Source organism: Dicentrarchus labrax, unplaced genomic scaffold (genome assembly GCF_905237075.1).
Source record: "Dicentrarchus labrax unplaced genomic scaffold, dlabrax2021, whole genome shotgun sequence".
In the NCBI taxonomy this organism is placed as follows: Eukaryota; Metazoa; Chordata; class Actinopteri; family Moronidae; genus Dicentrarchus; species Dicentrarchus labrax.
The window spans coordinates 6026642-6049778 of record NW_026136707.1 but is presented as its reverse complement, the minus strand read 5'-3'; the positions used below and the strand labels follow the sequence as shown (position 1 = coordinate 6049778).

Genomic DNA, 23137 nt, shown 5'->3' with positions numbered 1-23137 from the left:
GGCATTTTTACTCAGTGAAATGAAAAATATTCTCTTCAATTTTCTCCTTGAGTCCCCTGAAGGACCCCTGGGGGCCCCCAGACTGACAACCACTGTACTAGACAGTACAGTAAGTGACAATAAATGTTAATCCTTCATAAGTGTTATGTCAATCTAAATCAGTATTTGTATTTTTCAGTGATAGAGGACAGAAAAAAAAACATGGTAATTAAAGTAATTGAAAGTGCATATTGATTGTTAAACACTTGTACGGTGTCAACTATTTCAAATGAATTTTTTATGTGGTAATACAGTGAAGTATCCGATTATGCAACACTAATATAGTGTTGATGATTCACATCAGTGAGCAAAACTAAATACAGCGAGACTAAATTGAACAATATTTTAAGAATTGTACAATAATAATTACAATTCAGTTGTTAAATTGTTTTTAGCACTTAATATCTTACTATTATTCATCACGCATACTGTAAAGCAAGTATAATATTTAACATGTGCCCAGATGATCATGATTGCTATCGCTGTTAAATAATAATAATAATAATAACGCAAAAGAAATTCTGCAGTTGCTTAGAATGTTAATTATTTATTCAACACCAGATATTAACTTGTGAGACTTAATTCAGATGAAGAAACAATCACATCCTGATTATTCTTAGAAACTAATTTACATATCATTGAGATTACAAAAGCACACAAAAAAAGGTGAAAGTATTAAAACATACAAAATAAATATAAAGAATAGCTATTTTTTTCCAGTGCTCTTCCATGAATCATACCTCATAAAATGATACAAAACAGTGTAGCACAGGTATTCATTAGAGAAAGAAAAGGTCATTTCTTGGGGACAGACAAAAAGCCTAATAAATTAATATGTTGTGGTCGTTGCTGGAATCCTCAGAACTTGCAGCAGAAACCGCAGCCCTTGTTGCCTCTGCAGCAGTTGCAGCACCAGCGGCACAAGGAGAGGTGGCTCTGTCGCTTCTGCCTGCTGATGTGATTTGGCATCTGTGCGAAAGACAAGAGACATGAGCATGGTGTTCATCTCCAAGCATTTCATCCTCTCCTTGTGTGGAGAGAGCACCAGGGTACTCCATGGGGAAAACACATCCACTTAAATTTTAATTTGCTCACAGTAATTGGCTTAATTCATTCAGTCAATTGAACATACCATCCACGATTCCATTGACATTTCTTGATGTGCCGCAACTGGAGTGTCATTGCTCCCTGCCTCCTCTAGCTCTTGCACCTGTTAATGAATTATGCACATTTAGGAGCCACATCTTACCATCGTGACAAAACATTTATAGCTAACAAGTAAATGAAGTGAGTTTAAGTCAAATTCTTACCCCGGCGAATGGGACGGCTGAGCTCTCCAGAATGCAAATAAAGGCGAGCACGAGTGTCACTGCAACTGCAATGCTGAATGCCTTCATTTTAGGTTTTTTGTTTAATGGTTTAGTTATTAAATCCTTTGAAGATCAGAGTTGATAGGTCTTTTTTCTCATGGGTGTCAGGCCACCAAAGAGCACCACAATATCTTCAATTTATTCTTCAGCTCCAGTGATGGATGGTGATTGTCTGGGCAAGTGGATTTCCTTCAGATCTTCTGGTGACCCTTGTCAGCTCTTTAGAGTCCTTCCTCTGTCTGATGGCTGAGTATGCAGAGCTTTCTGGTATTTATACACACTTTGGCTCAGTGTTGCCTCATCACTCCGCAAGGCCAGCCCTTTCCTGGCAGCAGTTACCTAACTCCACTGGGGAAGTTTTGACCTCTTCATTTCTTCTCCTTATAGTGCTACAACACTAGTGGAAATTCTCTGATCTATTTTTGAGTGTGGGCCCCACTGTCTGTTCAACAATATCAAATCAAGTATGAACTTTGAAATTAAATTACTTTCCGCAGACAGAACACATAATTCCACACATGAACAAGCTGCTGCTTCTGCGGGTGGAGGCCATCATTTTTACAATATATGAGAGCAATATGTAGTCTGTATTGAGGCAGTGCTTCATACTTGTAGAGGCTCATCTAAAAATGTGACTTTTCCTGGAACAAACTGGAAAGAATGTTGGAGATTCCCACAGCAAAGGCCAAAAACTGCATGGGTCAATCTATTGCACGGCTGACTGAGCTGCACTTGTTTCGACCCAGGAAATCCTTCACTAAGGAGAGGGAAGCCACTTTGGAATATCCATTGCTCAGTCTAAAGGATGTAATTACAACCTCTCAAATGGAATAATTAGCCCCTCATTTTGAACACATTCAGTTTTTGCATAATACACAGGAACCTGCAGTTGAACCAAATTAAATCCCTTTGAGAGCAGCGGAATAGTAGCCAGGATTAAAAACCTCTATTTGAGAGTCAAGGTGTTTCAATATGCATTAGTTAAAGATGAATACGATGTAATCTGATGAGGTTTATTATGTCTGGTAGGAGTTGCATTGCTCCGTGTTTTACTCTGCAACAAAACAAATCTATTGTATATCACTATATTTATCTTTTTTATTTTAGTTATACTTCATGTCTTTTTGTATGTGATTTATGTTATATTATTCAGTATGTAAGAATGATGTATTGAAATATAGACAAGGGACAGCTGCTTGTTTCATTAAAACATCATTACTAATTTCCTGCCACCCAGAATGTATCCAATTGTTGATAGGTTTATAAATATTTTAAACTGTGTGAAATTACAATGATGTAATGACAGTGGCATAATGATAATAATCCATTAACAATTGCATACAACTCTAAAATTGTATGCATTATCTTAGCCCTTATCACTGCAGCAGCAATAAATACCTTAAGATTAATTAACCTGTCAGTGTAAGAGAACTATTCCAGAACAACATCAGGCTGTGAATAAATACAAAAATCAATAATGGTGGAAATGAAATAACACAAAGGCACAAATAAAGGTACAAACTGATAAACGGTGGACTGAGCATGCTGATAAAATCAGGGGCCATTTGAATTCTCATTATACCTTCAAAGTCTTTCCAAATTGCCCGTGCTGACTCAATTAGTGAAACAACATGCCGCGGGACCCCTGCGTCAGTCTGTCTCGTTCAATGATAACCCTGCTGGCCTGCGTGCTTGCTTTGGCTGACCACAACATCAGAGTCAACAAATACAACCACGAATGGGTCCACATCTGTTGGATTCTACCCATACCTTTCTAATATGAATGAGAGCATCACATTATCTTTACTTATTGTGAGTGTGCTTGTGTGTTTCTGCAGGACTGAGGGACAGAAAGGGGCTATTTGAACTAGCACATTATGTCCACTCACGATAGCATATGTCATGTTGTTTGTTATGTTTCACTAAGCATGACTCAGCTCATGAGAAATCTCAATATGAGATGGGTTGAGTGAGCCAGGATAAAAAATATTTTATCTAGGTTCACTGTGAGCGTGCGAGCATACATGTGAGTGGAAGTACACTTTCAAAAACAGTTAAAAAGAACAAAAACAGCTTATAGATCTGGGTTTTCCAAACGTGTGTGTTTTGGCCTGTGTCTACTGAGCATGCGTCCCTCCTAACAGCCACCGAGGCTATCAGTAGGAATCTTCTGGCCAAACAAAGCCAGGCACCAGCCCGGCGGACAGATTCACCTCTACAGGCGCCACTTCTTTTCCCGGTCCAGGGCATTGCCCCCGTCTGTCCCTGTTTCATCATCGTCCTCTGTTCCTGTCACCTCCTTTACCCTCCTCCTCTCTGGCCCCACCTGCTTTATATGGAGCTGCAAGACATTCCACAAACTCATCTTCTGTCCGCTTGTCTGTCACCAAACTCCACCTCACCCCATTGTCGCCTTGTCAGTGTTTACAGCTTTGCTCAAAACTAGGACATGGAAGAACCAGTTTTGGTGCACCATAAACACATCAATTTGTAAATAAACATGAGAACGTTTAGTAGTAATGACCTCTAATCATACTGCTCCTGACTGTCGGTGTTGCAGTGTTACTTTTCAGACACAGGGGGCAGTATGGAGCTCATGTTAATGGGTTTCTGCACTGTGTGGAATTCCCCAGTTTGTGTGGCATTAGAAGCATGTTACAATATATTACTGGAACTTCCTAAATATTACTTAACAGTGTCAATTTTATTGCCATGAATAAGTCAAAATTCCCTTTAAAAATGCTGATAACAAGACGATTGAACCATATCCCTTTTCATAAAAAGAATGTAGCTCAAAGGGCTTAACAATAGAGAGAGCAAAGAAAAAACACAAAATTATTGTTAATAAGTCAGTAATAAAAGTCGGTATTAAAAATTAATTAACACATGGTTGTGGCACTGACTATGAACTCCAGTGTTCTGGTTCAAGTCAGAGAGGGGTCCCTTGTTTCATTTCCCATCTCTCTCCCCTTATTTTCTGTCTTCTCTCTACTGTCAATCTATTTTGTTTTCAAATGCCCCCCAAAAACACTTAACAGAGATACAAAATTCAGAAATATTTTAAGCTGCCACTTAGAAATGCTCGCTGTGGTTCATTGGAGAAAAATCTATTTAGAGATATTTGTACAATCACAAGATCTTTAAAACAAACAGGAAGCTGGAGATATTTTTAGTTAGAGGTCTAACAGCACAACTGTGTTTCAATAAAATAATTTTTAAGGAAGACCAGTAAACAGTGCATTAGTAGCCTAACATAAAGCTTTTTTTTGGCATCTCCTTATGAAAGCCACACCATGGGAATATTTTAGAGTGGATAGACTGCTGTTTTTTCCATTTTCTTGACTGGGCTAAAGTTGAAAAATAAGCCTAATCCACATTTTGTAATAGGGTAATGCACTGGATATATGCCCTGTCAATGTAAAAGCAGACCTGGAGTTGAGGCTTTGCTTATAAATGTTTTTGTTTTTTTAAATTATTTAAATGTTCTTCTAGTGAAGCACTGAATCCAGTTGATTTAAGCTGCTTTACATTAGGTTCTTACTGCCTGAAAAATTGTTAAAATTGTTGTGTTATTTTGCCACAACCCCATTTTTAACCATTGTTTAGTGTTAATCTGGTTGTTGTAGGTAGCAACCATTTAATGTACTGAGCACCGTACAGAATCAAATAAGTTAAATTAAATGATACAAATGAATTAATAAGAATTTCAGAAAACATATCTTCTGTGCTGCATCTAACATCCGATTCTGTCACCAGACATTCCTATTTATTGTGTAATACACAATAATAATGATCAGAAACAGTGATATTTTTAGTGTTTATCCACTGCGATGTTTCTATTATGTATTTATATATATTTATATTCAGAAACCACACTCCCCACTGTTTCTGCTTATTTGTGGAGTCAAATATGTCTTTCAACTTATGCAAAATGAATTTTTGCATATGTCAGTTTGATCAAAAAACTGTAGAATATGGCTGCTCCAGAAAAGCAAAAAAAAAAATTAAATCTGAGCTCATTCGTATCTCCTCATTTCTCTTGACAGCTGCAGAATGCATACCTTTGTGCTGATACTACTATTATGAGTGAGACAGGAGCTGTGTGGTTGCTGTGTAGTTATTAATGTAGGCCCAAGAAAGATGAGAGTCAGTGTGGTATACAAGGTATGAGGAGCATTGTATGTCAGATGTAATAAGACTCTTTCTGTCAACCATTTTCGACAAATAACAACCTGAGAGAGAGGGGGAATGTGAAACAGGCTGAGGCAGTGGACAATATGCTCCTGACAGTGCTGTAGCTCAGAAAGCACAAAGGTAAGACTAGCCTGCAGGACAAGAAACCGTGGCTTTCCAGCAGAATGCATTGGCCAGCATGAGAAAATCAGTCAACCGTGCGCTCTGCCTAAACACAAATTAAAAAAGGACTTTTCCAATTCACATATAGGATTTCACAGCAGGTGGCTTTGTCCTGCTCTCTAGGTATATCTGGAAGCAGACATTTGCTCACTTCTGACCGGACATAAACCACTGTTTCAAATCCATGAAGTATAATTTTGGCAATAACAATCTATTGCTCAAAGCGGAGACATTCTCCTCTTCCAATTAATACATCAATTAATTGTAAGTGCATTATCTGCACTGAGAGGTAAATGTGACATTCCCCCAGTACACGCTCCATATTACATTAATTAGAGAAGAAATCGACATGTTTGTATGCTCTTTCCTCTCCAAACTAACTTCATTTTAACTTCAGAGAGCTCTTACAGGTTCGGGGTGAAAGAGGCAGACAGACAGACAGAGTACGTATGTCCCAATCAGAGAGGTACGTGGGATCAGAGATCAGCCATTTCAAACAGAGACAGGGACACACAGACGCCTGCCTGGCTAGCTGTGTGTGTTTGAATGGCAGCTGACAAGCCTGGAGACACTGGAGGGGGGCGGCAAGACAAAACCGAGGCAAATGCAACAAATAGTGTCAGCCTAATGAATGCTGATAGGCAATGAGTCCTTAAGTTATAAATAGTCTTACTGTTTGGAAGATAACAGCATCTCAGTCTGCACACTCTGATTATCCAAATCATGACTGCTCGCTCTTTAAGAACAGCAGAATGATGCTTAAATGCCTCAACCTGCAGTGTCAAACTCAATCTCACTCAGGGCTTAGATGTGCCTTTTATCCACCATTGATCTCTCTCACCCAAGGTGCCCTCTGCGTGTTCCAGCTACTTACTGGTTTTAATTTTACCAGTGTGTTGATCAATCGATTGCATGAACCAAAGAGTACGCAGAGGGTGCATACTTTCTCCAAGGTTGCATGATCCTCAAAATGTGTTGTTTTAATAATAGGATGTATAAAACTGTTAATTCTGCATCTACATCTGGAACTGCACACAGTGAATCATGCTGATGGGATGAGCATTTTTAGAGCTTTGTACAGTGTTTTTTTTTTTTTTCAAAATGAGTCAGATTCAGGACTCGGTGGCCCATTTAAATCATAATCATAATGCTATAGAGGCATCTATAGGTGAAAACACCATCCTTGTTTTTCCCAGATTGTTCAGAGTAGATGTGTTAATTTACAGTAGAGTAGTAGTAGTACAGCAGCTAATCTCAAACAAGCCACAATAACAGGAAATCTCTGCTTGTAGGAATTTCTAGGCACATCTTTAAGGCCCTACGTGAATCAGTCCTACAGGAACACCACATTTTTTGCTAAAGTTAAAACCATTTTTGGTTGTTTCTGTTTGTGTTGTTCTCGCTGGTTTGAATGGGCGTGACTCCACTGGATAAAGGTGATGTCATGTGCTTCTGTGCACCAATTGGGATTTAGCATTATTTTAATCAGACTCTGACATTCAAACTTTAACTAAGCAAAGTTATAGAAAGATAACTCAGATTTGAAACCAAGTATTTGGTGGGGTTAATATTTTATATACCAAATTTAACTGATCTATTGTAGTTTTGTGCTAAATAACAGTTGGACAAACACACAAGGGACTGAAAACTTGACACAAGAAATGAAGTACAGATTTTTGTTTATGTCCAGGATCTGCAGAAGGACAATGACCCACAATGAAAAGTCCATAAAGGTTATTAGCTAGTGAAAGTTTTATTTTTCACCATTTTACTTAGAAAAGATGTCTTACAATCTAACCTGAGAACAGTGAGGCTGCTACAGAGAGAAAATCTGTCTTTTTTCCCCCCTTTCTGTTGCCATTTCAAAAAAGAAACTCAAGAAGAAAAAAAAAAAGAATTAGCCACAAGTGACCTTTCATTTGTGAACATCCATCTTCCAAAGCATTATTCATGTCTTCACATTCACATTTTCTGCTCTCCTCTCACTGAGGTGTAAAAAAAATTCTACTGCAAAACATCTATCATTCAACTTTGGCTAGGAGCCTCGTTTGATAGATCAGACACTTGCACTATCAGGTTTGAATCTAGCAGTAGTAGCAGAACAGCACTTCCAAAGCACAAGCTGTTAACTTGCACAGTTTGAGATATTAAAATGTGATAGTCTGCCTGATTTTGCCAGGGGTCTGAATGTTGGTTTTGCTTTGCTGGATCCTGAGCTGTTGACACAGGGAGAAGCAATCATGCTCTAATAAGTGGCTCCGAAGCTTGATATCTCTCTTCCACTTTCACTCACATCGCCCAAAGCAGAACAAAAATACATCATGTATATTCATTCACAAAATCATCAACAATGTTAATATTGGCTTTTGCTGTTTGTACAACCAATTACAGTTTACTTATTGTTCGCCTGAGTGGGTGGAGAAATATGCGAGATCATTTCCAAGTTTCCCACTTTCCAACTATTCCGTCTTTTCATGGAGAACGAGTTGTGCTCAACTAAGAAGCGCAACACAGAATTTCTGTGTACTCCTTTTCCATAGTGAGCAGAGAGTCTTTGAGTACTGCTCTCCAGGGTGCCTCCCCCCCTTGTGCGTTGAGCTCTATTTGAAGTGTTGCAATACCAAAATAGAGCAAACAGCTTGAAATGAAACATGTGGGGATTATTCTTACACGTATTGAGACACCGGTAAATTACACATGAACAAAAGATGAAAATAAAACCCACAGTACCTATATATAGTTTGGCAAAAGTTGGAATTTGCACCACTCTTCTCTCGAGTCCACAATCCAGCGCACTGGGTTTGTCAATTGTTGTTCAAGTTCTGCACTTGTACATTTCAATTTGTAATTAAATAGCATTTGAACAGTTGGTTCTCTACTAATTATTTTGTTGACTTTTGAGTTGTTTTTCTGTTTAAGCAAATGCCCAACAATTCAAGTATAGCACTCTTTTGTCAAATCAAGCTCCAGGATAGCACACATTATGACAAAGGGCCAGCATGAAGTTAATGAGTTATTGATTGTTTACTCCCAGAGATAATCTGCTCTAACATTCTGTAACATCTGTATTAAAACATGAGAATTCATATTTACATAAATCAGCCCAGAAGCATAGACCAGCACAGTGCCTTGTTCATCTTTGGGTCTAGGTAAGCTATGTGTGTCACATTATTTCTGTCTGTAGAACCATAATGTTTTGCATACTTTGATGTTTTCTCACTTAAAATTCAATCTGCTTCTCTGGGGTACATGAGCTTCAATGTAACTGGTCTCCATCAAGGCTTGTGTCAGCAAGCAGACTAATAAATTAAAGCAGCTAAAAACAACATATTAATACAGAACTCAAAAACACAAACAGAATAAAAGCATGAACTAAGTCAAAATTAATAATTTTGGGGGAAAATACACTGACGGGTAACAAAATTAAATGAAAAACATCATAGTCCATGAGTGAGGCTACATAAATACAAAACAAGGGAGGAGTTCAGAAGAGGTTCTCTTTCAAAGCTGGTGCTAGCAAAGCACTCTGATGGTGGTGAGTGGGTATATTTTCTTGGAGCACATTTCTACCGGGTTGTAACAGGTGGTTATCTCAATAGGATTGGAACAGTCAAGTACAGCCACAATTGGCCAGTGAAGGGATTGCAACCTGGGAACCCAGAGAAGGATGCATTCACTAAAAAAGAAAGTGATCTTCACAAGTCCTTTTTTTGATCTTCTCGCCATCTCTTCCACAGCGTCAGTTGTATGTCTGGGTGGTAGTGCCCCTCCCTGTTTTTTTTTTGTTTTTTTTTTGTGTCTCTGCTTCACTGCGGTGGTGTCTCTCCAACCATCTCGATGCCGTGTTGCTGGAGTTGCGCTCGGAGCAAAGCATTCTCATTCTTCAACTCTTCAATCTTAAGAGCAAAGGACAAAAAAAAATCTCATCAACATCTTCATCCCTGTGACAGCTTAATATAGCTCCAAGTTTATAGACCAAACTTTTTCATTTGAAGACATAGAGTGCTGGCTGTTTGTAATGTACACACAGGGCTCTTCAATCCCTGGGATTAAAGAGTAGTATATGCAGCTCTTTTCAAAGACACCCCTGTCCACAAGCAACTGGATTATCAAATCTTGAGGTATGTCATCTCTGCTACATTTCCCATGGGTACATCCTGAATTCCCTGCCTTCCCACCGAGGGACTGAGGAAAGGATATTGAGCTTGGAGCATCAGAATAAGAATATATTGCTGAATGCCTTGCAGGCCTGGGACTCAATGGGGAGATGTGGCAGCTTCAGAGCTGCAAGATTTCACAATACTTTGAGTGCATTAGCATGCAGTTAGTTCTCACACAACCCCTGTGTATACTATTCCCACAGTCTCTCAAAGCGCTGATTTCAGGTAACACTTCTCATTATATGAGTGCAAACTCTTTGAACCTCTTTGTCAGGCTGTGATGATCAGTTATACAGGCTGAAGTCTCAGGGCATTTGTTTTGGAGAAATGAAGATGCATATGGGGCTACAAGGATTTCATGCTTCTGAGGCTTCTGCTGCAACACACTCCAAAGCAAACTAATCTATTCAATGCAGAAGCAATCTTCATAGACACATATGCAGCCCACTATGGCCACCTTATTATATATAACTTTATTTATCTGCAACACCCAACCACCTCAAAGGAACATTTTGACATTACCATTCATAGACCTTCTTTACCCATAATTGAAGTCCAAGAAACTTCACTTGAGGCCTGTATTTGTAGGCTTGAGCATAGACTGATATTCATACCTGCTGCCTGCACAACTCATTGTCCACTTGTATCCTCTCCACTTCCTTCAGACTCTCCTGCAGTCGCTGGTTGCTCTGCCTCAGCTCACGGATGTAGTCACAAGCTTTGGACAGAATGCCTCCTTTGCTCTAGAGGGACAGAGATGCCGTCACAAAGTTGAATGGTGACCATTAAAAACAGAAACGTCAGTAAAAAGGTAGCAACAGTGTGGAGTCAAGTAAGACTGCTTACTGCTCCAGTCTTGGTGCTGTCCATACTGCAGTCTGGGATGATCTTGGAAAGCGTGACAATCCAGTTGTTGATCTTGTCTCTTCGCCGCCTCTCAACTGATGGAATGTTTAGAAGAGAAACAAGTGAGAAAATAATAAATATATATATATATATAAATAAATACAAGCAGCATTTTCATTTCATTTTACATTTCCTAGATTTCGTCATTTCATTGGGTGCACTACAGGTACCAAATACTGCCCGACTTTGACAGCTCAACAGCAACCTCTGGTGGCCAGTTCGGAAACATTATTATCTATTCCTGGAATACTTTGACAGGGCATGGTGATTTTATTTCAACAAAACACTCCATTTAGGCACCACGCTGCATTGTGTTGCACCGTCTGATGAATTCAAAAGCCACAATCATAACTAATTACCCACCTTCATTATGTTGCGCTCTTCTCCTTTCATCTCTTGGTGTTCTCGGTCCATCCATTTTCCTACAGACAGACAGGGAAAAAACACTTTTCATACAATACAATATCTCCAATCTTTGACTAGCCTACAATCAGACACAAATCCAAACCAACCCCCCAAATTCACCTAATCCTGTGCATATTAAACACTATTCTTCAGTTATCTTTCAATTTAGGCCTTTGTAATTACAGCCCGCACCACTACCAGTGCGCTATTTAAAAAGGAGCCTCTGAAGTGGTGTGGTGCCTTTGTTAGAATTACTGAAAGATGCACAGCCATATGAGGCCACATATGCAGTCCTGAAGCACTCAGTGGCCTGAAGCTGCGCTGCTTTGACTGGAATACTGAGACCCGTCAAACCTTCTTATTCTTGTTGGCTGTCCTTTTCCCAGGTGTGGCCCGAAGGGAGCTCTCTGCTTTATTATGCTGTAAAATTACAACACTGTAGAAAACCAGATGCTGTCTCTTGGAGTCTGGGCGTATGGCTAATGACACAATTGTCTCTTGTCTCTGTGTCTTCCCTGAGGTATTCTGTTAATTAAGTCCCTGAGACGTGACAGGGAGACTTATCCAACCACCCACTACGACATGAACAGGCCAATAACGCACTCACGTATAAGTATATAGGTAGCCTACTGAATATTTCAACCATGTTCTTGTCTCACTAATGGAACAGACAATATTTAACTCAAATTTCAAATGAATCAATAAACAATGCAAAAGAACAGAAACAGTGCAGAAAATATCTTTTCTACAGGAAAAAAAATAATGTAACATTTCTCGGATGCATTTCTGCTTGCTCGTGGCGTAAAGTTTAATAATGTCCTGTAAGGTCATTCTTGTTCCTTGTCTGTCCCTCTACGACACATCTTTATTCTACAGCAGTGAATTTGCGAGCCATCAACACAACTCGACTACTGATATCTCCGTTTGAGATAGTCAGCCAAGCCAAACTGCAGTCTCTCTTGTATCTCAACGCATCTTAATGGGATTTCAGCTGTATAATGGATTCAGCCCAGCAATACTCTCCGGCAGAGTGTAAAAAAATGTGGATGACTGTATGAATAACTAAATGTACAGGCCTAGAGGAATGTCTTTTCCCCTCCCTTTCAGAACTTAGAGGCCCACCTCATTTAATTGCTCCTGAGAGTTATTGTTGCCAGAGAAATAAGAATAGTAGCAGTACACAACCCCACCGCTGAAGTGCTTCATTCATATCATTTGGAGCATGGATGTAGAAGAGGACTAAGATTGTATATTCCTATATTGATCCTCGAAAGAGAAATGCAATTGTCACTCCTTCTGCACTCCCCTTTCATTAGGCTACAGTGTTACACCAAGCCGGGGCCTGGACAATGAGTCAGTTAGGCGTACATTGAGATACAAGTGACTGCAGCTTGGGCTTGATATTCTCGAAATGGATGATATGAGCGAAGATGAGCCTTAGTGACATATAACCACTTCTGTGCAACTAATTATATGGAGGAGATATGGTGAAACTGGCAACACATTGTGTACAATAGCGTTGTTTCTCCCAATATTAATTCCAGTATATAAGAACCTCAAATAGTGTCTTATTAGTTTTAAAGCTAACTTATTCAAAATTAGGCTAGATGAGAACAACTAAGACAGAGGACACTTTGAAAATGATACTAAAATAAAGTGTGGAGCAAGCCATTTGTTTCCAGATGGAGAACAATGACCTAATTTCTAAGTCCTAATGGAGAAATACATTCGCCACAAGCACAACTAACAACAATGGATCAGGGTCAGCACTGAAGAAATGCTACATCTGTGTCTCACACATCAAGGGCAGGAAGAATCACCAGGGACTTATGAGAGGGGAGGGGTAGAGAGGAGAGGAGGGCAGAGGTTTGTGTGCTTCTTCTCTCTTCTTGTGATTTCATTTGATTAGTTCATTTGCTGTAAAAAAAAAAAAAAAAAAAGGAGTGTGGGAGAAATGTGGAAACTGTCCTCACCAGTTTAAACCTTCATGCTGCAGCAGCTCGTTTTCATCTCTGCGGACGGCAGATAGGGTGGCAAGTTTTCATTCATTTTACTCACATATCAACGATAATGTCACTGTTCATTAGTTTACACTTAAATATTACTGAGGCTTGTGTCAAAAATCATAAATTATTCATGGAAGAGGAAATGAATAGAAACAAACATATTGCAGATATGCATTCTGAGAGACTAAACAGTTCACTTTCAACACATGGCAATGCAGACGTACACTGCAATAAAGATTGTGCTTTACTCTTGACTGGAATGCAGTCTGTTGTACACTGTGAATATCAAGCAACATCAGAGACGGCAGAGCTGCTGCCAAATTTAGGGCGGATCTAGAACTCCCCGTAATGCTGCCCACAACAAAGGAGCTTAAATCTGGGAGGAATTGGAAGTTCTTGAAATTCACAGGAGCAGTAAACATCCTAGTTGTAGATCCGTATACTGTATACCCAAAGTGACAAATGATAATGATGCAAGGCAGAGACAGATACTAGTGTGGTGCCTCCTTCGTGTTTTTTTTTAAATAACTATCATAATGAGGGGGAAAACGGGAGCTTATGTGCTACCTAGAACAACCAGTGTTAATATGGTATGTCATGTCAGTTTCACGAGTTAAAGGTTAAGTTAAAGGCCTGTTGGAGAATGGAAGAATATTCACTTAGGTCGGTGCTAACTCAATTTGATAATGGGTCATGTGTTCATTTTGGGTGACCAAACGAGCAAACGGCTGTGCTTTGGCTTTTACTAAACCCTGGACAAAACAGTTACATGAACTTTTAATAAAACTGCATCCTTACTCATGGCTCATGTGTTTTTGGCACTCAAGTGAACCAAGAATGTGAAATAAAGCTGATTTATTTGTGGTAGGCCAGAACCAGGCTGGTATCATGCAATGAAGATGACAACTCAGTTTGTCTTTGCTTAGGTGAGCCTGCTGATTATCTTAATAACAGCAATCACCAGCATGGAGCTAACAGTTGGAGAAAGTCCCTTTTGATGCATGATTATAACGATGCATGTTGTGAATTTTAGAGATAAATAACATAAGAAGATTTTAGAAGAAGGAGCAAACAGGCCAACCAGGCTGGGCTAAAATAAAGATCCTTGATATAAAAATCAACCTTCACAGCAAACTCAGGAGAGAGATGAGGAAGAGTCACTGGGCAGACACACAGTCTGTGGTAAACGTTAAAGACAACCGTAGGACTTTGTTTGCATAAACTGAGCCTCATGCTAGTTTAAATAGGTGTGTTAAATTGTTTTGTAGTCACACAACCATGTAAGATCCAATCACTGATCAACCAGATTGATCTCAAACAGCTAGGGATGCCCTATAAACAGGTTTTGGTGCTCTTTCTCTCTGCATACACATCCGCTAAAAACCACATCCCTGCCCATTCCCCAGCAATTTAACTCCCACCACTTCCCCACCCTCCCCGTGCATTAGCATTTAGATTTAAGTGAATTCAGCATGCCTTGTTCACTCAATATGTGTTGATGTTCATTTAAATGTTGTGTATCTCAGGCTTTGCAGGGTGGGGTTTCTTGAAGTAAAATAAGTCTGTGTCAAGCTTGTACAGATTTGTTCTGCAGCGTCACAAGAGCAGACCCACTCTGCCAAATGCGTTCTAAAAATTCTAAAATCTAAAAGTTAATGAACAGCTGTGAATGGGTCTGAACATTAAACATTAAAAAGCAATCTGCCCCACTTTTAAACTCCAACCAAAATGTACAACTTCAAACTTCAACTGAGCAATTCACAATTTGTCTGCTAAAAAAACAGAGTGGCATTTACAAGCAGGATAACAACAGTGTTTTACAAGAACTGACTTGTGAAGAGTTTGTTTTCAGAAATAGCTGTGTCTCAGACTGCAATATCAATATTGTCTCCTTTTCCCAAACAGCAACTGATGGAGCTGATACTCACGCGGGGTAGGGCTGTGTGCGGGGTGCAATGGTTCGTGGCGTGCCTGTCTGAATTACATCAGGGGGGGTCATCATCACATAAAACTGACCTGTGGAAGGCATGGGAGTCGTCAGTTAGCAATGAGGAAAAAAACAGAAGGGCAACATGGCATGAAAGACTGGGTCTTGTTGCTCTAATGAAATCTCTCACAGCAAATAAGAGTGTATTCAATATTTAAAAAACAACCTCATGGGCACGTGCAAAATAATGTTTGCACTGCTGGAAGCCTTCTCATGTAAAATCAACACATACACTGTCAAGACTCCCTTTCTCTCATCCCCTGAGACATTCACAACAAAGCTTGAAATATAAAATTGAATGCTCAATGCACATAGTCCACTGTAAGGCATGCAGAAACTGTGCCTTTCAGCACTGCTTCTGCTTATTTTCAATGCATCAGCCCAACAATTAAGGTCCCTTGACACAAACCCATCCCCAGTAACACCAAATAGCAGGGCATGTAATTCCTTGACACAGCCATAACACATGAATGGGGCTCATTCGTTTCAGATCTCCAAACAGCCTGTAGTTTATCCCTTTTTTTAAAAAAACAAACAAACAACTTATGATGAGGGGCTCCTGTGCCCAGCAGCTCTTTGGCATTTTTTCTCTATTCTGCAGTTCAATATCTATTAGCTCATTTTGTGAAAATTGAGTTTACAGTGTCTTGAGAAACATTAAATGTTTGGATTCATGAAATCCAGGTGAAAATCCGTTCTACCTGACATCCTTCTTTAAAAAAAAAAAAAATGAAAAAGGTGGATACATATTGTTGAAAAAAACATGATGCTTACACACAGTCAGTGCGACAGAAAGGTCAGGCACTTCCCGCCCCTGGATCCAGTCTTGCAAGAATGTGGTTCATTGCCAGAGCCTAGTGCACTATCTTCCACTATCCCTCACCTCATAGGAGATGGCAGTTTGTGAAGTACTCTCCACCTACACCCTACGGTGCACTCCTCAGCCAGTATGTCATGCCTGCTTAAACTGCCCCAGGCTCAGAGAAGATAAAGACAGCAGCCCACTTCCTCCTGCAAGGCCCTGGCTTCAGCCGTTACCCACAGCAAAGAAACCTCATGTTCTTCTTCTCCTTCTGTTTTCGTCAGCAGGCAGCCACTCACAACACCCAAAAAAGAAAAACCACAACCAAACGCCCAAAACCCTGCAGTTTTTGTAGTTTTCTTCTGCTGCACCTAGCGTATATCGCGCATTATAATTGAGGTGCGTCAATTGGCGCCTGACTTCTCTGGGTGTGTGTCATGTGATGTTAGTACAACACACAATGATCAGCGAGAGAAAGAGAGAGACAGGCGGGGTGTGTGGATGTGCTGCATTAGCTTAAAAAGCCAAGTCTCAGTAATGGATTAAATAACATTTTTAAAACTTGCTAAAGGGAAGCTTATCAAAAAACTCAAAAGATTCGGGGACGGCTCCCTCCTTGAAGGAACACAAAATAACCTTGTATAAACCGTGATAGTGTCTGTGCAGTTGTTTTGATCTTGCTAAAACTTAAAAATAGAAGCTTTAAAACTAACAGGCAGGGCAGATGGTATATTACTATGAAATGTTGAGTGCCGTGTCTTGGTACTTGGATTAAATTTGTGTAGCGTAACAAACATGGTTTATTATCCATTATCCATTTGTTTTGTGGCCAGCTCTTCTTTACCCTGTGTGTGCCTCATATAGAGCTGCAATGAGTCACATTTTCTGTCAATTGCCTACTTGATTAATCTGCAATTATATGGATAACTGATCAATTGTTTCCATTTTTCGAGCTAAAATGCCTCTGGCAACAGAATGCCAGAACAAGCAGATGCTGGTTGTGTATAACAGAGCCAGAGAGCTACAATCTGCTCTCCAGGTCGACCAAGCCCCAGACACCCTCATTGACAGGCACATAGAGTTTACCAGCCTCCTCTGGATCACTACCATGTAACCACAAGGACGGTTAGCACAGCCAGGGGACGACATATGGCAATAAAGAGGAAGAGAAGTAGAGTGGGCGGACATGTGACATGAAGCAAACAGTAAATATGATCAGCGTGACTAATTTCATTTAGGCCTCTGATAATATTTGTCTTGTGTCATTTACAAACTGTTACACGAAGCGTATTCTAACCATGGCAACAAATGTTTTGCACATATTACTGAGTAAGGAATCTTGTATTGAACAAAATACGTTGTCATAAGTCAATACGTCAAAAGTGAGCAAAACCTTAGTTGCAAAAAAAGCTGAGGCATTGTTGCAGGAAATTCTATCCACCTGTATCACAAATCATATTTCGATTACAGTACCCAACAAAAGGGACAACATAATTTATGTTCTACAGTACTTTACATGGTCCAACTTTGTTTCAAAACAGCCAAAGTGGTGGGTTCATTTACAACTACTAAAAAAGGGGCTGTTATTCTGTCATTACGGTATTCCTTAATACTCTCCTGTTTGTCATTCAAAATAATGGCTGAATTAGCCCCCATAGCACTGTGGTAAACTTCATCCCAAATTAAGCGTGAAAACTGACTCACCCCCCGCCTGTGTGAGTGTGGGGTCCGTGGCAGCCTGCACAGACACAGTTCCGTCGCTCACCGCGGTTGCGGGGAAGTAAGCGAAGCGCGTCTCCCCTCCCACCGCCTCTCCTGCTGGGCTTCCTCCATTACTGAAAGGGTTTTGGATCACAGCCTGTGACGGATAAGAGAGACAGAGGAGAGAGCTTGAACAAGTAGCAATGGAGCAGTCACAGCAGGTAAACGCACACCTCAGTCTCTGTCAGACTCAATACTGGTATACCCTCTGGACCCCCAAGCAAGACGCAGTGCTGTTTGACAGCTGGGATAAAAGGAGGAAAAAGAAGTAGCGGTGATCTTGTTAGCAAAGATAACAGCAAGGTCAGCAACACCATCAGTATACTGCAAATGAGAATAAACTCTGGTCTGTTCTTGCGGGAAAAATGGCTTGTTCTGACTTATAATGTAAACATTGCCATACACAAAATTCACAAATTCACAACTGCATTTGAAATCTCTGTGAGCAGCTCTGTGTCTGACAGACGTCGTGCACTTGCTTCGCTACTACTACTGCTGCTTTGCTTGTTTGCAAGCTCAAAGGAATTACCAACACTTGCAGCTTTAATCACAACACAGGAATATGTCAATGGTATGTCTCTTATACATATTTTTTATGGTGTAACAACATTGGAGTTTTATAGCATGAATGACATTAGGCTGTGTCTACAGTACTTATTAGCAGGATAAATTCATTGTTGGTTTTAACAAGGGGAATTGTTGGAATAATAAAATGCTGAAATCTCACCGACCTTATCCCTGAAGACTGTGGCATTAGTACTTACAGTCTAAAGCATGCAGCTAGTCTTTAAAAACAGTCCATATTACCAGAGGGTTCTCTAAGATAAATAAAAAAAGGGTCAGATTTTAATACCTGAGCCACAGCTTGAGGAGCCCCAGCGAAGGCGGCTGTAGAGACGACACTCACTGCTCCTCCCCCATCATCTCTCCCGTCAAGGTTCTGGTCAGTCACCTGAACAACACGATACGTCACCTGCAAGAAACAAAAGTAAAAGAGAAGGAGAGGGGGAAAAACTGTGAAATCAAGAGTATTTTATGTCATTTACCCTATGGCCGGTGTACTATACCCAGATCAAAACCTTACCTGACTTGTAGATTTGTTTATCATATCTATTGCTTCAGTTCAGCCAAGCCTAGTATCTGCCACTATAGTCCTAATCTCAGTAGTGTGTTGATATCACTGAAGCGCAAGCATATTGTGCAGGATGTAATATGCTTATGCTTCAGAATGTGCATGATTCAATTTTAAAAACAAGTCAAGAAAATGAGCTTGTTTGTTCCAAGAATCAGTATTTGTATTCCTCCATCATGTGACTCCCCTCCTGACTGACATGTGACAGCAGCCCCATGCCAATCGTAGACCAGACTAGAAGCACATGATCGCTCTCACTAGCCCTGTTTACGCCAAATTACCCACATGGATCACTGACTTAATTCCCTCCAGTGTAAATCGTCCAAATAAGGATAAACCAACTTGAGTGGCACACTACTTTTTCTGTTTATTTATTTGCATCGCTGTCCCTTTGTCAATCACTGACCATCGCTGGAGTAAATACTACTTTTGTGGATGGCAAGGAGATGGTTTTTGACAAAGGTCACCAGTCAATCATGGGACTAGAAAAAGAAAAACACACATTCATAACTGTAGGCAATTTAGAGCCTGCTATCCTCCTGACTTGTCTTTGGAAAAGGAGAGGGAGCTAAAGCATCCAGAGAAAAACGCACAATAACGTAAAAAGAAAACACAACCTGACACAGAAAACACTGTTCATGAGAGGAACAGAAGTTTTTTTCTCTCTGAGGTAAAAGTGCTTACACCAAAACACTCAAGAAACCTGAATCACAGAGTACTCAAAATAATGTGTCACACATACTGTGTGACATGACATGTTGTTTACTGACAGGATGCTCTATGCATACGACCAAATCCTTTCAACTACATTTATCAATATGCAATGTGAAGCTCTGGCAGGTGCCAATTTTATCTTTGCACAAACACCACTTGGACGTTGATTCAACCTGATATCTAAAGTAATTCGGGGAAATTCTGGTTTCCTTTTGGGAGTGCTGAACAGATGCAATCTTACCCTAAAAACCATGCACTTTGAGATTTTCTGAAATAGGCATACAAACAATCATGAGTAGGGTACAAATCCATACATTAGTTACCTACCTGACCACCCTCAGTGCGAAACTGATATTGTATGTTATGGTCACCAAATGCTGCAGCCTGCTGAACACTGGCTATAGTAACAGCTGTCTGCTCTTCTCCTGTTCCGTCTGAAGGGGAAAAGAGGACAGAAAAGCCAGCTGTGAGAATGAAAAAGAAGGAAAACGACTAAAAACAACAGCTACCAAGCCCCGAGAACAGCTGCAGAAAGAAAACAATACAACAAGATAGTTTGCCAAGATGCTATATTCTACTATACATCTTATAATTTAAAGCACAATCTATGTTTGTGTTAAAACCTAACGTTATTGTGGCTATTATACACAATGCATACATCACTGCTGTGCAGGTTCCAGGTGTTGTCAATGACAGCGTAGTAAATAAATTCTTACCTTCAGATGTCTGGACAACCTCTTCTTCTTGCTTTTCTTGGCTGCAAATCAGATGCAGAAAAATAAAAAAAACACGCAATACGAGACTACTCTGCATAAAAATAAATGTAATTAGTGAGTTTAACATGTGCCTTAAGTGATGGAAAAGCTGTGCAAGAAGCCAGTCAACAAACAACAGCACAATCGCTAAGTAAAACACAACATTGCTCCTGTCCTCAGGTTACCTTCAGTGGCTGACAACACTGTTGTTTGTGTTTTAATAGCTAGCTGAAGCTAACTTATGTTAACTGCACATTGGTCTCCTACGATATAACTAACCAGCCACCCCGCCTTACTTCCACGTCTCTTGCTAACTTTACTGTAGTCTTTAGTTTTAAATTCACTATTAACAACAGTTTTTTTTTAGGTCAGGCCTCGGTTAGCGTCGTAAACTAGCTATCCGAAATAGCATGTTATAGCTAGCCTGTCTCAGTTGGCCATTTTGGTCGACTCTCGGTTACCTTGCGGTGTCCAAACTCTGTTCGAGCATATCCATCAGTGTTAGTATAAAAAGTGATATTCGGTGTCACAGACGGAGATGGAAGTGCTGATCACGGGAACAAACACTCGGGTCATGTGAGAGAGACAGCCCAGGACACGTGAGGTATGGCTCGGCGTCGGAGTTAAAATGGAGGCCGCTGCCGCCGCTGGGTGATCCGAGGTGACTCCGCTTCCATCAGCTGTGGCGCCGGAGGATTTGCAGCTCAGTGGGGACCACGACACGTTCAAAGCTGAATCTATTTTCTACCGCCTGTGAACAAAGTACTCACAATCCTATATGTTGGTTGCATAAAGACAGAGAGAGAGAGAAAGGGAGAGAGAGGGAGAGTGGGAAGGACAAAAAGTCTCACAAACAAACATTAAATCATCTGTTATTGTCCTCAGGGTAACATAAATGATACAAAGTGAAGCGTTTATAGGCGTGGACATATAAACATTATTGTTACTGATCCCCAAAGACTTAAGGTGCCTTGCAAAATTCAATATCTGCATCCCAAAGCTCATTTTATTGTTAAGGTCTTTTTCCTGTTTTACTTTTTAACACTGTTTCTACACGACCTTGTCAATCACTTTGTAGTGTTTGTTTTTTTTAATTGTGAAGTTTATTTTCAAGGGAAAGTCAACTTTTCCAGCAACACTTAAACAGCAGTGTATGTACAGTGTGCCATGCTCAAGGGTGCTTTAGTCAGTGGTGGAATAAATCCTCTATTTAAGTAAACAGTAGAGGTACCACACTATAGAAATACTCAGCTTAAGTTTTTGTTTAATGCAGGACTTTTACTTATAATTAAGTAACAGTACAAACATATAACCAGCAGAATATACTCAGTGTATTAAAAGTCTTTGTTTGTCAGAATAGGCTCTGTCAGTCCAATATCAAGTATATTACTGGACCATTTTGACGCATAAACAATGCTTTAAGTGGTTGACGTAGTGTCAAATAAATGTAGTGAAGTATAAAATAGCATAAAGAAGTACCTCGAAATTGTTTATGTACATAGATAGATAGATAGATACTTTATTTATCCTGAGGGAAATTTAAGCATCCAGTAAAAGCATACAAACATACATACATCAGAAAATGAACCTATAACACAGTAGCCATACATTAAATTCAACCTGAGATAAATCTGAATTTAAATTAAAACCTGTGCTAAAATATTAAACATTTGGAGAGAAATTGGACTTTTGCAGGGAGATTAAATGTGTACAGGGAAACTAAACGTGCAGATAAATTAAACATTTGCATATGTGCAGGTAAATTAAGTGTTTGGAGGTTAAGCCTGGCTAGCATCTATACAAATAGAAAACTATACAAAAAGTAAAAGTAGAAATAAAATAGCTTTTATAAAAATAGGAAATAGAACTGAGTTACATTGGCTTCAGCAGCAGGGATTTTGACTGAGGCTATATTTACTTTATTTATTAACTAACACACTGACTTGCCAGTACAAATAGCACACACAGTGTAATACAACAGCTACAACAGGTCATAATGTTCTGTTTTGTTGAAACTGAGGCGTTGAAGCCTGAGAGACATTAACATTATGGTCATATCAGAGGCTCTAGTTTGTGGTGTTGAATTGTTTAAGGAGATTTATAATATTCTGTACACTATTCAATGCCAGTGAGGATATACTAAATATTAGAAATACATCTCAGTACAACACAATACAATTCAACAGCACCTAACAGCCTCCATTAATTTTAATCAACATCTCTCGTAGACAGTTTCAACAATAACTGAACATTCGTGATACATTATATTATTTATTTATTGCAAGTAATTTCAGATGAATGTTGCTCCCTATATCTCCCTACACTGAAATTATATTATGTGTAAGGTGGTGAAAAAAGCAACTGTCGGAGGCTCCCATACATCTCCAGATACATTTTTCTCCCTTCCCCTCTCTCTGTTTGCATAAATAAAATAAAAAACAATTTACAAAACAAGAAAGGGAACAACAATCAATTTAAGGCTGAAAAAGAAAAATGGAAAGAGCAAGGCAAACACAAATATGTTTTGACATATGCACAAGAAACCATTGAAATAAAAGATTCACCAATATTCTGTTTTTACACGTCGCTCCACTTATCTTTAATATTAGAAGACATGTTATAATAGCCAGACATAATGAAAAAAAACCCCCATAAACTGTGAGGTTTCCCAGTCATGCTCATGTGTAACCTGAAATATGTCATTGGAGGCTGAAGTAGGGTGACCAGGTGTGACACTTTATGTG

General features: G+C 39.6%; 2 protein-coding genes across 5 annotated transcripts; both read right to left on the bottom strand.

Annotated features, from left to right (window-relative positions):
• Nucleotides 1-566: 566 nt before the first annotated feature.
• Nucleotides 567-1666, bottom strand: hamp (hepcidin antimicrobial peptide). The gene is made up of 3 exons (XM_051407791.1): nt 1350-1666; nt 1172-1249; nt 567-1008 (listed from the first exon to the last, which is right to left on the bottom strand). The coding sequence occupies exons 1-3, from the start codon at nt 1434-1436 to the stop codon at nt 898-900; spliced, it is 276 nt and encodes a 91-aa protein (XP_051263751.1). The 5' UTR covers nt 1437-1666; the 3' UTR covers nt 567-897.
• A 5761-nt stretch (nt 1667-7427) lies between these two features.
• Nucleotides 7428-21240, bottom strand: LOC127367721 (upstream stimulatory factor 2). Of its 4 annotated transcripts, none has more exons than XM_051407786.1 (11): nt 20855-21238; nt 20355-20395; nt 19966-20102; nt 18646-18765; nt 17736-17889; nt 15171-15258; nt 13210-13248; nt 11195-11253; nt 10772-10866; nt 10540-10668; nt 7428-9661 (listed from the first exon to the last, which is right to left on the bottom strand). In XM_051407786.1, exons 1-11 carry the CDS (start codon nt 20887-20889, stop codon nt 9572-9574), a joined length of 987 nt encoding a protein of 328 aa, XP_051263746.1. In that variant the 5' UTR covers nt 20890-21238; the 3' UTR covers nt 7428-9571. The 4 variants fall into 4 exon arrangements, with proteins under 4 accessions (XP_051263746.1, XP_051263747.1, XP_051263748.1 ...); XM_051407787.1 differs by having other exon boundaries at nt 19966-20072; nt 20855-21229; XM_051407788.1 differs by lacking the exon at nt 13210-13248 and having other exon boundaries at nt 20855-21240.
• Nucleotides 21241-23137: the final 1897 nt, after the last annotated feature.

Coding starts and splice junctions, on each gene's coding strand:
- hamp (XM_051407791.1), bottom strand. CDS start 1,436: ATGAAGGCATTCAGCATTGCAGTTGCAGTGACACTCGTGCTCGCCTTT. Junction 1,250..1,349: donor CAGCCGTCCCATTCGCCGGG/GTAAGAATTTGA, acceptor ATTCATTAACAG/GTGCAAGAGCTAGAGGAGGC. Junction 1,009..1,171: donor TGTCAATGGAATCGTGGATG/GTATGTTCAATT, acceptor TCTTTCGCACAG/ATGCCAAATCACATCAGCAG.
- LOC127367721 (XM_051407786.1), bottom strand. CDS start 20,889: ATGGATATGCTCGAACAGAGTTTGGACACCGCAAG. Junction 11,254..13,209: donor CAGCATGAAGGTTTAAACTG/GTGAGGACAGTT, acceptor GTCTGTCTGTAG/GAAAATGGATGGACCGAGAA. Junction 9,662..10,539: donor ATGAGTTGTGCAGGCAGCAG/GTATGAATATCA, acceptor TTTGCTCTTAAG/ATTGAAGAGTTGAAGAATGA.